This window comes from Thamnophis elegans, chromosome 17 (assembly GCF_009769535.1).
Source record: "Thamnophis elegans isolate rThaEle1 chromosome 17, rThaEle1.pri, whole genome shotgun sequence".
NCBI lineage: Eukaryota > Metazoa > Chordata > Lepidosauria > Squamata > Colubridae > Thamnophis > Thamnophis elegans.
The window spans coordinates 5,517,858-5,530,839 of record NC_045557.1 but is presented as its reverse complement, the minus strand read 5'-3'; the positions used below and the strand labels follow the sequence as shown (position 1 = coordinate 5,530,839).

Below are 12,982 nucleotides of genomic sequence, written 5' to 3'. Positions count from 1 at the left end.
CAGTGAGGAGGGTTGGGGAGGAAGATGGGCCAGTCCTGGAATCTGGGGAGGGCTCTGTGTCGGAGGCAGAGAGGAGGCCAGAGCCGTCTGACAGTTATCAGCTGCCTTCGGAGTCAGACATCAGTGAGGCAGAAGAACAGCTGGAGCCTGTTCCCAGTGTGCGCATGCGCAGAGTTGCCGGACGAAGGAAACTTTCATTTCATTTCATTTAATGAATTTATAGGCTGCCCAATCCTGAAACAGCTAAGGAACAGGTGTCGACTTGGGAGTAAGGCCACAGGTGGTCGGTGAATGGCCCCTCCCAGAGGCAATAAAAGAGGAGCGAAAGGGGAGTGGAGTTTGCAGGAGACAATTAGTTCGCTTAATTGGTTCGGGACTCTCAGAGACTCCTGGCCAAGTTCTGCAGATGTCAGCCTGGCAGCTCTCCAAGCCAGAGAAGGTCTGTGACCGTAAATCCTCCCTTGAAAGACTTTGCTGGATGTGAAGGAGCGGAATTCACAGGGAATTAATAAAAGGGGTTTTCTTGGGACAAGGAGTCGGCTTCAGGCTCTTGGGAAGCCTTGGTCAGAAGAGGACCTCGGGAGATCCCTGCCAGATTTCGCCGTCCCGCTTCTCCAGGTGGGACCCTGCTGAATACCCCCTCTCTAACCACTGAGCCACCGAGGCGCTATTTTAAATAGTTTTTTTCTCAGATTTTAGCAATAATTTGTGCCTGGAACTCTGCCCTTTGATATTGGCCCAAGGGAATCATCAATAAGGTTGACTACACCAACCTGGGCGATGCCATGCTCTGAAGATCCCCCTTGCTCGTTTTCATCGGCGTCTTGACCTTTTCGGGGATAATTAAGGTGTTGGATAAGTCCCCGTAAGTGTCCTGCTCGTTCCCTTCCTAGAAAAATGGGGAGGGGGGGTGAGGAACATGTTCAGTGCTTTTTTTTTTCCCTCCCCCTCCCCCCAAGGAAACCAGAGAGAATCCGCTACTTTCTAAGCGCTTACCAGAATGTCTGTTTCGTTGATGTTGTCATCCATGTTTTTGGTCCAATTCGGTTTGAGTTTATCCCCGGACGAGGCTTCGATCTGGATCAGTGAAGGAGAAAAAAAGGTTATCATCTATCTAATCTAATCTAATCTAATCTAATCTAATCTAATCTAATCTAATCTAATCTAATCTATCTATCTATCTATCTATCTATCTATCTATCTACCTACCTACCTACCTACCTATCTCTATTATCCATCCTATCTATTTATGTCTGTCTGTCTGTCTATCTATCTATCTATCTATCTATCTATCTATCTATCTATCTATCTATCTATCATCTATCTATCTATCTATCTATCTATATCAATCTCTCTCTCGCTCTCACTCTCTGTTTATCTATCTCTTCCAATCTCTCTCTCTCTCTTCTATCATCTGTCTGTCTGTCTGTCTGTCTGTCTATCATCTATCTATCTATCTATCTATCTATCTATCTATCTATCTATCTATCTATCATCTATCTATCTATAACCTTCATAAACAGGAGCAACTTGCAAAGCATCCGAATTTTGATGACGCGATTCTGCAGCGGGCGTTAAGTGTGACAAACGGCCATAACTTTTCACTTTTTCCACTGCTGTCGTAACTTGGAATGGTTACTATGCAATACAATAGCAAAGTTGGAAGGGACCGTGGAGGTCTTCTAGTCCAACCCCCTGCTTAGGCAGGAAACCCTACACCACTTCAGACAAATGGTTATCCAACATCATCTTAAAAACCTTCTTTTCTGGAAGGAAAGGAAAGGAAAGGAAAGGAAAGGAAGGAAGGAAGGAAGGAAGGATTTGGAAGGGATCTTGGAGGTCTTCTAGTCCAACCCCCTGCCTAGGCAGGAAACCCTACACCACTTCAGACAAACGGCTACCCATTATCTTCTTAAAGACTTCCAGGGTTGGAGCATTCACAACTTCTGGAGGCAACTTGTTCCACTGATTAATTGTTCTCACTCTCAGGAAATTCCTCCTTCCTTCTAAGTTGCTTCTCTCCTGGATTAGTTTCCCCCCATTGCTTCTTCTCCTGCCCTCAGGCGCCTTGGAGAATAGTTTGACTCCCTCTTCTTTGTGGAATGTTTGTACGTCAAGGACTACCTTAACCAAGGCTGCCTTGTCAGGATAGGAAAACGTGTTTTATATTCCTGCTGGAATTGCAATATAATTTCTAACATTCGGTTGGCTCTTTCCCTGTTTTTATTTTTCCCCGTCGACTTACCGGACTGGTGGCATCCTTGCCGAGGCTCCCTTTACTGTTCAGGCTTCCGATTTCTGTCTGGGAACTGGACTGGGACATTCCTTCAAAGAAAGGCCTGGAAAAGAGAACAGGGCGGGGTCAAGCGGCTGCCCAAAATCAAGAGGAGGGGACGATGGTCCCAGATTTTCCCAAGAAGAGGAGAGGGAAAAATCTGGGAAAGGCCACAGAGTTAGAAATCTCCCTGGAAATAGCAATAGCCCTTAGACTTATATACCGCTTCACGGGGCTTTAACAACCCCTCTCTAAGCGGTTTGCAGAGCCAGCTTTTTGGCCCCCAACAATCCGGGACCTCATTTGACCCACCTCGGAAGGACGGAAGGCTGAGTCAACCCGGAGCCTGGTGAGATTTGGACTGACAAATTGCAGGCAGCTGGCAGGCAGCAGAAGCAGCCTGCAGTACTGCACTCTGACCACTGGGCTACTGCGGCTCATAAAAATCCTAGAGTGTAACCTGTACTAATAACTATCCTCTCCGACTTCTCTATCAATCTCTCTCTCCTATCATCCATCTATCTATCTATCTATCTATCTATCTATCTATCTATCTATCTATCTATCTATCTATCTCTATCACTCTCTCTGTTTATCTCTCTCTCTCTCTTCTATCATCTATCTATCTTTCTCTCTATCAATCTCTCTCTCCTATCATCCATCCATCCTCTATCTATCTATCTATCTATCTATCTATCTATCTATCTATCTATCTCTATCACTCTCTCTCTGTTTATCTATCTCTATCAATCTCTCTCTTCTATCATCTATCTATCTATCTATCTATCTTTGTATCTATCTATCTATCTATCTTTCTTTCTCTCTATCAATCTCTCTCTTCTATCATCCATCCATCCATCCATCTATCTTTCTCTCTATCAATCTCTCTCTCTTATCATCCATCCATCCATCCATCCATCTCTCTATCACTCTCTCTCTCTGTTTATCTATCTCTATCAATCTCTCTCTCTCTTCTATCATCTATCTATCTATCTATCTATCTATCTATCTATCTATCTATCTCTTTCTCTCTATCAATCTCTCTCTCCTATCATCCATCCATCCATCCATCCATCCATCCATCTATCTATCTCCGACTTCTCATTTCTTGGGACATTCCATGGAAGGGTTAGGACGGTGGGCAGGCGTGGGAAGGGAAGGACGTGGCTTCCTCTGTTCGGCCCCCTCGATTCCCCAGCTTCCCTCGCTGCTGTTAGACCTGCAGCCGTCTTTTCTTTTGGGTCTTATGGCCTGCCACACTTTCTATTATTCTACTATGCATTTTCTATAGTGGGAAAATGGGACTGTATGGAGTTAGACGATATGTAGCCATAACAACATTCCTTTCTAGAAAGCCAAAGTCATCCTTTCTCTTTGCATCTCTGCAACTGACAGGAACTGGATGGGTGGAAGCTGCCAGCGTGGCAGTGGGGGATTGGACCATGTGATGGTCTTGTGGGCGTGGGGGCACAAGATCTTAAGCTTTCAACTGGGTGGGGGGAACTCAGGAAGCTTTCAGATTCAAGTTTCCCCAGCTGTGCCAACGTGGCTCTCTTCATCAATCGGGACTTTGAGCAACCCTTTGCCTCGGACTCTCGATTTACTTTGGGGTGCTATTTGGAGCCCTGACGGCTGTGCCTTACTTGAGTTTGGGCTTTGGGGTGCTGAGGATGCTCTCGGTATCCTCCATCTCGGGACCGCTGTCGCTGGGATTGTACATCTCCAGGCTGTCATAAAGGTCATCTAAGTCTTCTTCCACCTCCCGGATCTGCTCCCGAGAAACGTGTTCTAAGCCGAAGCCCACCTGGGGGAGAGGGGGGGGGGGAGAAAAAAGGCTTTGCGGTCAAGATGGGGACTCCACTCTCCAAGGGAGCATTTTCACAGCTTCATTGTAGGGCGGTGTGTGTGTGTGTGTGTGTCTGTCTGTCTGTCTGTCTGTCTGTCTGTGTGAGAGAGAGAGATAACTTGGCTAATGAGGGACCAGAATTTAGGATATTAAGCCAGGCCACGGTTGAGTGAGTTGCACCTAATTTTCAATTTTTTTTGGAGGGGGGGTTGTTAAACAAATCACTGTGGCTGGGAAGGGAGGGAGGGAGGAAGGAAGGAAGGAAGGGGAAAGAGAAAGAGGGAGGGAGGAAGCAAAAGGAAGGAAGGAAGATGAAAAGAAGGGAAGGGAAAGAGAAAGAGGGAGGGGAAGGGATGGAGGAAGGAAGAAAAGGGAAAAGAAGAGAAAGAGGGGGGAGGGAGGGAAGGAGTTAGGAAGGAAGGAGAAAAGAAAGAGGGGGAGGGAGGGAGGAAATAAGAAAGGAAAGAAGGAAGGAAGGGAAAGAGAAAGAGGGAGGGGAAGGGATGGAGGAAGGAAGAAAAGGGAAAAGAAGAGAAAGAGGGGGGAGGGAGGGAAGGAGATAGGAAGGAAGGAAGGAAGGAGAAAAGAAAGAGGGGGAGGGAGGGAGGAAAGAAGAAGGAAAGAAGGAAGGAAGGGGAAAGAGAAAGAGGGAGGGAGGAAGCAAAAGGAAAGAAGGAAGATGAAAAGAAGGGAAGGGAAAGAGAAAGAGGGAGGGAAAGGGATGAAGGAAGGAAGAAAAGGGAAAAGAAGAGAAAGAGGGGGGAAGGAGGGAAGGAGATAGGAAGGAAGGAGAAGAGAAAGAGGTGGAGGGAGGGAGGAAAGAAGAAAGGAAGGAAGGAAGGAAGGAAGGGGAAAGAGAGAGGGAGGGAGGAAGCAAAAGGAAGGAAGGAGGGAAGGAAGAAAAGAAGGGAAGGGAAAGAGAAAGAGGGAAGGGAAGGGATGGAGGGAAGAAAAGGGAAAAGAAGAGAAAGAGGGGGGAAGGAGGGAAGGAGATAGGAAGGAAGGAGAAGAGAAAGAGGTGGAGGGAGGGAAGAAGAAAGGAAGGAAGGAAGGGGAAAGAGAGAGGGAGGGAGGAAGCAAAAGGAAGGAAGGAGGGAAGGAAGAGGAAAAGAAGGGAAGGGAAAGAGAAAGAGGGAAGGGATGGAGGAAGGAAGAAAAGAGAAAAGAAGAGAAAGCGGGGGAGGGAGGGAAGGAGATAGGAAGGAAAGAGAAGACAAAAAGGGGGAGGGAGGGAGGAAAGAAGAAAGGAAGGAAGAGGAAAAGAAGGCAAGGGAAAGAGAGAGGAAGGAAGGAAGGGGAAAAGAAGGGAAGGGAAAGAAGGAGGGTCGAAGGGAGGAAGGAGGAAGTTAGGAAGGAAGGAAGGAAGGAAGGAAGGAAGGAAGGGGAAAAGGGAAAGGAAAGAGAAAGAGGGAGGGAGGAAGGAAGGGGAATTCTGGGATTCAGGCTGGGATTTAAGCTGCCAATGACAAGAAACACGGTGTTGGAAGCTTATAGCTTTAGTCTGGCAAGATTCAGTCCCGCAAATGAAGCATTGGAACGCGAGGGGATTTCACTTACCTCATCCGAGACTTTGAACCTTTTCAGCAAAGCCACAAACTTCTGCTTAATATTTGGCTGCTGTGAAAAAGAGGGATTGTTTGCTTGTTAGGAAAAAGGGAGCCAGGCCCAGCCGGGATATAACAACGTATAAAACTTAACGACTTAAGGGTTCACGTCCAGCTCTGCCTTTTGCTAGAAGAGAAGAGAACCGGAAGGGAGCTTTGAAGATCTTCTAGTCCAACCCCTTGCGCAGACAGGAGCCCCTGGACCCTTCCAGACAAAGGGTGGGCCAAAATAACTATTGCTACCACCTCCAACATGACTCACCCGGGTGATTGCAGAAGTGGAGGTGAGTTTCCTCCTTGGTTTTTTCACCTTCCGAAGATCGTCGTCTTCGTAGAACAAATCCTGTCGAGAGAAAACCGAGAAGCCATTCCAGGATTCAAGCAGATATACGGATATACATATAATAGATAGATGATAGATAGATAGATAGATAGATAGATAGATAGATAGATAGATAGACAGACAGACAGACAGACAGACAGACAGACAGACAGACAGACAGACAGACATAGAGAAAAGGGAGAGAGAAAGTAGACAGAGATAATGAGAGAGAAAATAGATGATGATAGGTAGATATAGAGAAAAGAGAGAGAAAATAGACACAGAGATAGATAGATAATGAGAGAGAAAATAGATAGATAGATAGATAGATAGATAGATAGATAGATAGATAGATAGAGATAGATGAGATAGATAGATGGAAACAGACAGATAGATAGATGGAGACAGACAGAGAGAGAAATAGATAGATAGATAGATAGATAGATAGATAGATAGATAGATAGATAGATAGATAGATAGATAGATGTAGAGAAAAGAGAGAGAAAATAGACACAGAGATAGATAGATAATGAGAGAGAAAATAGATAGATAGATAGATAGATAGATAGATAGATAGAGATAGATGATATAGATAGATAGAGACAGACAGACAGATAGATAGATGGAGACAGACAGAGAGAGAAATAGATAGATAGATAGATAGATAGATAGATAGATAGATATAGAGAAAAGAGAGAGAAAATAGACACAGAGATAGATAGATAATGAAAGAGAAAATAGATGATAGAGAGATAGATAGATAGATAGATAGATGATAGATATAGATGGATAGATAGATAGATAGATGATAGATAGATAGATAGATGAGATAGATAGATAGATAGATAGATATAGAGAAAAGAGAGAGAGAAAATAGAGAGATAGATAATGAGAGAGAAAATAGATGATGATAGAGAGATAGATAGATGATAGATAGATAGATAGATAGATAGATAGATAGATAGATAGATAGATAGATAGATAGATGATAGATCGATCACAGGAGTTAAAATCACAGAATAGCAAGAGTTGGAAGGGACCTCAGAGGTCATCTAGTCCAGGGGTCCCCAACCTTTTGGTCCTCGGGGACCACTAAATTCATAATTTTAAACCCCACGGACCCCTAATAGGATCTGCCTAATGACCAGCTGGATGGGCGTGGCAAGGTGGTCATGTGACTAGGTGGGCGTGGCCAACTCAATGTCACGCACGTGAAGGGGCACCTTGCCAGCCACCTCGCCCCTCCCCTCCCAGCCCCTCCCCTGCCTGCCCACCCGGGGTTCCTTAGGGCCCCAACAGGAGGCAATTCCTGGAGCTAAGCAGCCCCCATGAGAAAGAGTTGGCAAAACAACTCAGTTCAAATTGGATCTGGCCGAGAAGGAGGCTCAGCAGAGGAACCTCACTGAGGACTAGGAGCATGGGCTTTCCAAGCAGAGGGAAGACTTTGCGGGAATGCAAGGCCATGTGCTGGCACCTGGAGGGTCAGCGGGCTGAGATGGTCAGCCAGTTCCAGGCCGTGATGCAGCCCCACTGGAACGAGGCCCTCCGGCTCTTTGCCACCAGCGGCTCTTCCCTCCAGCCTTCGCCCAAAGCCCCCACCAGGAGGCCGAAGCAGACCCCAAGTGGGAATCTCTGCCCTCCTCTGCCCCCCATAAAAAGACCCCAAAGGGGGAGACTCTCTGCAGCAACACAAGCGTTCATTGCACACATCCGTCCCAGTGGCCGTAATTTGAGGACCCCTGATTGAGTGCAATATCAAAAAGGTAAATGATTTTTCTGCGGATCACTAGGCCATTTCAGACAAACGGCTGTCCAGTCTCTTCTTGAAAACCTCTACAACTTCTAGTGGCAAGCCGTTCCACTGGTTCATCCTTCTCACCGTCAGGAAATCTCTCCTGAGTTCTAGGTTGATTCTCTCCTTGGTTAAGTTTCCATCCCGTCAAGAAGGAGGCTAGGTTTACCTGTCCGTGCAACGGGTCGTCGCTTCCTTCCTGTTCGGACGAGAAGCTCTCCTCTTCCTCCTCCGAGTAGTTATCAATGTCCGGGGATCGATCTGGGAAGCAAGACAGATGATCAATAAAGCTTGGGAATTATGCTCCTTCACAGCCCGTAATGAGTCCCAAATAGTTTGTAAAGACTCCGACCAAAGTCTGCCGAAGTCTTTCAAGATAAGGCTGATAAGCACCCAGCTTTATCTCCCTTGAAACGCTGCCAAAGATGTAACTGGAAATTTTAGCTTTGCAAGGCCACACGGAGCACAGAGTCAAAACAGAGCTTCAGACTTCAAACCGACAAGAACGAACAAAGTTGCTTCCTGCAAAAGGCTCACGTTCCTTTGCTCCTCCTTTATGTCTTGTGGGAGGGGCCAATCATCTCCAAGCCTTACTCCCCAGTTGCCCCTTTTGTCTTAACTGTTCTTGCCTTCTGGCAGCGCTACACAGCCCTGCACTGGGAACAGGCTCCAGCTGTTCTTCTGCCTCACTGATGTCTGACTCCGAAGGCAGCTGATAACTGTCAGACGGCTCTGTCCCCCTCTCTGCCTCCGACACAGAGCCCTCCTCCGAGCCTTCCCCAGACTCCAGGACTGGCTCAGTTTCCTCCCCAACCCTCCTCACTCTCCGAATCTGCTGTCAGTTCCACTGCCAGGCCACAACAAGCACAATGTCAGATGCTACTTCATTTAATAATCAGGAAAGAAACCACTCAATTCCATTTGCATGAGATTAAGTGTACTTTTACTAATTAAAAAACGAATAGTAGCGAAGCAAAGCTGAATCTGGTCAATTAGGCGCGAAAGCAAAGAATATCATGTATAGTTCAATCCCCTCCCCTTGTCCATAGTCCAATTATAATTCACCCAACAGTCAGGTGGGAGATATCTTCAAAAAAACATCCACCAGGATGGAATGCTGGACAGTTAACCTTGGCGGGAAACTCCCTTCCTCCGCATGCGCAATGAGATGGTCAGGCCAGCGTCTAGAATCTTCCTCCAGCACATAATGATCCCCTTCCCAAATACCATGCCCCCCCCCCACTCCCCGTTTCAATGGCAGCCGAAGCAGCAGCAACAAGGCAGAGGCTGACACACAACAACACACAAACAGACACACAGGATGCTGCAACGGAAGTAAATGCAAGGCCCTGGATTTTGATTCCACGCTCACGGGGAGCCAGCGATGGTCATTAAGGGCGAGGACTGGTGTTAAGAGCCTGCTTTCAGCACTGTTGCATTTGCTTGAGATTAAGTGTACTTTTACTCATTACAAACGAATAGTAGCAAAGCAAAGCTGAATCTGGTCAATTAGGCGCGAAAGCAACGGAGGCTAAATGCATGGCCGTGAAAAGCGAGGAACTGCCCGAACCTGATAATTTGGACTTGAGTCCTTCGTGGTCGATGGGCTGGCTGGACAGGGAGTAGATTTTGATCTCGGCCACCGGAACGGAGACGTCTTTGACGTTGCTGTGCAGTCCCAAAACCAGCGCTCCCTCGCTCGGGTGCTGCATCACCTGCCAACGAGAAACAGAAGGCCAAATTTCCACGGTGTTTGTGTGTTTGTGTGTGTCTCTGGAAGCTGAAAACCCACGGGGTAAAAATGCCTAGAGGGCCAGGTGGTGATTTTCCATCTGGGCCTTCCCATCTGCCTCGCCTACCTCGGCCATGTTGATCAGGCCCACCGCCAAGGTTTTGTAGCCCAGGAAAGTCCGGTTTTTGTACCGCTTCCTCCTCTGCAACATGATCTGCAGTTTGTTGGCGTCTCGTTTCAGGAAGTGAGGGTACTGCGGGAAGAAAGGCGGGGGGAGAAAAGATTTTTTTTGGGGGGGGAGGAAGAGGAGAAGAGAGGAGGGAGAAAAGAGGGAAGAGACCAAAAGAGAGGAGAGAAGAGAAGAGAAGAGAGGGAAGAAACCATAAGAGAGGAGAAGAGAGGAGAGAAGAGGGAAGAAACCAGAAGAGAGAAGACCAGAAGAGGGGGGAAAAACAGAAGGGAGAAGAGAAGACCAGAAGAGGGGAAAGAGGGAAGAAACCAGAAGGGAGGAGAAGAGAGGAGAAAAGAGGGAAGGAATCAGAAGGGAGGAGAAGAGAGAAAAGAGGGAAGAAACCATAAGAGAAGAGAAGAGAAGAGAAAGAAGAACAGAAGAGGGAAAAAACCAGAAGGGAGGAGAAGAGAGGAGAAAAGAGGGAAGGAATCAGAAGGGAGGAGAAGAGAGAAAAGAGGGAAGAAACCATAAGAGAAGAGAAGAGAAAGAAGAACAGAAGAGGGAAAAAACCAGAAGGGAGGAGAAGAGAGGAGAAAAGAAGGAAGGAATCAGAAGGGAGGAGAAGAGAGAAAAGAGGGAAGAAACCATAAGAGAAGAGAAGAGAAAGAAGAACAGAAGAGGGAAAAAAACCAGAAGGGAGGAGAAGAGAGGAGAATAGAAGGAAGGAATCAGAAGGGAGGAGAAGAGAGAAAAGAGGGAAGAAACCATAAGAGAAGAGAAGAGAAAGAAGAACAGAAGAGGGGAAAAACCAGAAGGGAGGAGAAGAGAGGAGAAAAGAGGGAAGGAACCAGAAGGGAGGAGAAGAGAGAAAAGAGGGAAGAAACCATAAGAGAAGAGAAAAGAACAGAAGAACAGAAGAGGGAAGAAATCAGAAGGGAGGAGAAGAGAGAAAAGAGGGAAGAAACCATAAGAGAGGAGAAGAGAAGAGAGGAGAAAAGAGGGGAGAAACCAGAAGGGGGACAAAAAGAGAGCAAAGAGGGAAGAAATCATAAGAGAGGAGAGGAGCAGAGAGGAGAGGAGAAAAGAGAGGAGAAGAGGAGAGAACAGAACAGATCATTTTTTACTGTAAGCACACTGGCACACATTAAAAAATGAAATTGTTCTCTGCTCTCAAAAGAAAGTATATATCTACACATACACAATACACACACACACACACACACACACACAAACACAAACACGGCGTCAGTTTTTTTTGCTACAAATGCCCCTTCTAGCACTGATGATGTCCCCTAGTTGGGTTATGAAATGTATGCAAGAAAACCACCAAGCTCAGAGAGCACCAAGGACCCCACAGTCGTCGTCCTCCTCCTCCTCCTCCTCCTCCTCCTCCTCCTCCTCGTCCTCCTCGTCGTCGTCGTCCTCCTCCTCCTCCTCTCCTGCCCTCTAGCAAACCCCACTCCCTTCTGGCACTGATGACGTTACCTAGTTGGGGTCCTGAAATGCCTGCAAGAAAACCACCCAGCTCAGAGAGCACCAAGGACCCCCTCTCCTTACAACCCTGAGCTACCAATATTCTTCTTTGCCGGCGCGATGTTTTGCGAAGAGCCGGAATCCCGCTAAAGCCCGCTTACCTGTAACGAGAACGTCAGCTGAAGTTCCGTTTCTACGAGCCCGCTGACGGGCAAGACGATCTCGTTGGACCTCAGGATCCGCTTGGAACCCTGCAAGAGGCGTGGGGTCAGTTCGTCTGCTGGGAAAAAGCAGCCGAGGCCGGATCGGAGTTCCCCGAAGGGTAGATTACAAAGGGTAGGCTCACGGTTGACTCGCTAGGCTGCCTCACTTTGCAACCACGCGACTCTAATGGGTGGAAGGAGGGAAGACGCTGGAAGGTAGGGAAGGGAGGTTTTGGGGAGGGAGCTGGGAAAGTCCGAAGCAGACAGACCGCTCTCAAAAAAAAAAGAAAGAAAGAAAGAAAGAAAGAAAGAAGGAAGAAAGAGAAAAAAAGAAAGAAAGAAAGAAAGAAAGAAAGAAAGAAAGAAAGAAAGAAAGAAAGAAAGAAAGAAAGGAGAGTGTGCAAGAGATTGGGGATTGCGTGTGAGATTGCGCGTGAAATCATTCGAGCTGGCTTTTCTATTTCTGTACCCATGTTGACTCTTCGGTAAAGTTATTATACTCTTGGGAAAACGATGTCCCCCACATTTTCTCTTGCTGTCTGACCCAATGGGATGGTTGAGAGCTACGGGTCGGTCCTCGACGTACGACCACAACTGAGCCCACAATTTCTGCCATTAAGTGAGACATTTGGCAAGGGAGTGTTGGCTCATTTGACAGACTATTCTTGCCACGTTTGTTAAGAGAATCACTGCAGTCGATCTGGCTCCCCCACTGATTTTGCTTTTCAAAAGGTTTTATATACATGTCTAAGGGCTATTGACCTTCCTTCCTTCCTTCCTTCCTTCCTTCCTTCCTTCCTTCCTTCCTTCCAACACAGTATTGCAGGCTAACTCTGCCCACTGCCAGGAGTTCAATCCCGACCAGCTCAAGGTTGACTTAGCCTTCCGTCCTTCCAAGGATCCAGATTGTTGGGGGAGCAAGAGGCTGACTCTGTAAACCGCTTAGAGAGGGCTGTAAAACACTGTGAAGCGGTATATAAGTCTAAGGGCTACTGCTATTTTTTTTCTTTGGAGCAGCTCGGCATTAAGTGACACAGTGAGTAACTTCTGTGACTCTTAAGGGCCACTAGATAGTTGCCACATCCTCATTCCTCGGTGTGACGTACCTGCAACTTGACGGCAATCACCACCGAGCTGAGATCCTTATCCATCTCCTTCAGCATGATGAGTTTCTTCAAGGTCAGACTGAACAGCCTATACAGAGAGAGAAGGGGAGGACAAAAATCCATCAAAAATCCAGTTAGACATCTCTTGATCGTGATGGAAAACAGAAAGAAAAAAATGATCTGTAGCAGGGGGTCTCCAGCAAAGCTGGCTGAGGAACTCTGGGAGTTGAAGTCCACAAGTCTTAAAGTTGCCAAGCTTGGAGACCCCTGCTCTATGGGGCATTTGCCCAGCGCGGGGATCAGCAACCTGTGGCTCCGGAGCTGCATGTGGCTCCTTCATCCTTCTGCTGTGGCTCCCTGTCGCTGATCAGTCAAAGGAAAAAAGGACGCCGCACTAGGAGGAGACTCTATGGTGGGGGAACCGGACTTCCAGCCAGTAAAAGGACGCCGTGCTAGG

The 12,982-nt window shown here is 47.1% G+C and overlaps 1 protein-coding gene across 2 annotated transcripts in view; it reads right to left on the bottom strand.

Annotated features, from left to right (window-relative positions):
* The window catches only part of PACS1 (phosphofurin acidic cluster sorting protein 1), a 63,650-nt gene that overhangs the window by 19,612 nt on the left and 31,056 nt on the right, over positions 1-12,982 (bottom strand). Inside the window, exons 2-12 of one of the 2 annotated variants that reach the window (XM_032234037.1) lie at positions 12,526-12,613; positions 11,378-11,467; positions 9,699-9,824; positions 9,410-9,554; positions 8,009-8,100; positions 5,988-6,068; positions 5,679-5,738; positions 3,919-4,079; positions 2,246-2,339; positions 997-1,077; positions 774-889 (exon numbers count right to left, since the gene is read on the bottom strand). In XM_032234037.1, coding sequence (XP_032089928.1) covers positions 774-889; positions 997-1,077; positions 2,246-2,339; positions 3,919-4,079; positions 5,679-5,738; positions 5,988-6,068; positions 8,009-8,100; positions 9,410-9,554; positions 9,699-9,824; positions 11,378-11,467; positions 12,526-12,613 — 1,134 coding nt within the window. The remainder of the gene's footprint in view (positions 1-773; positions 890-996; positions 1,078-2,245; positions 2,340-3,918; positions 4,080-5,678; positions 5,739-5,987; positions 6,069-8,008; positions 8,101-9,409; positions 9,555-9,698; positions 9,825-11,377; positions 11,468-12,525; positions 12,614-12,982) is intronic. The other variant, XM_032234038.1, reaches the window with a different exon arrangement.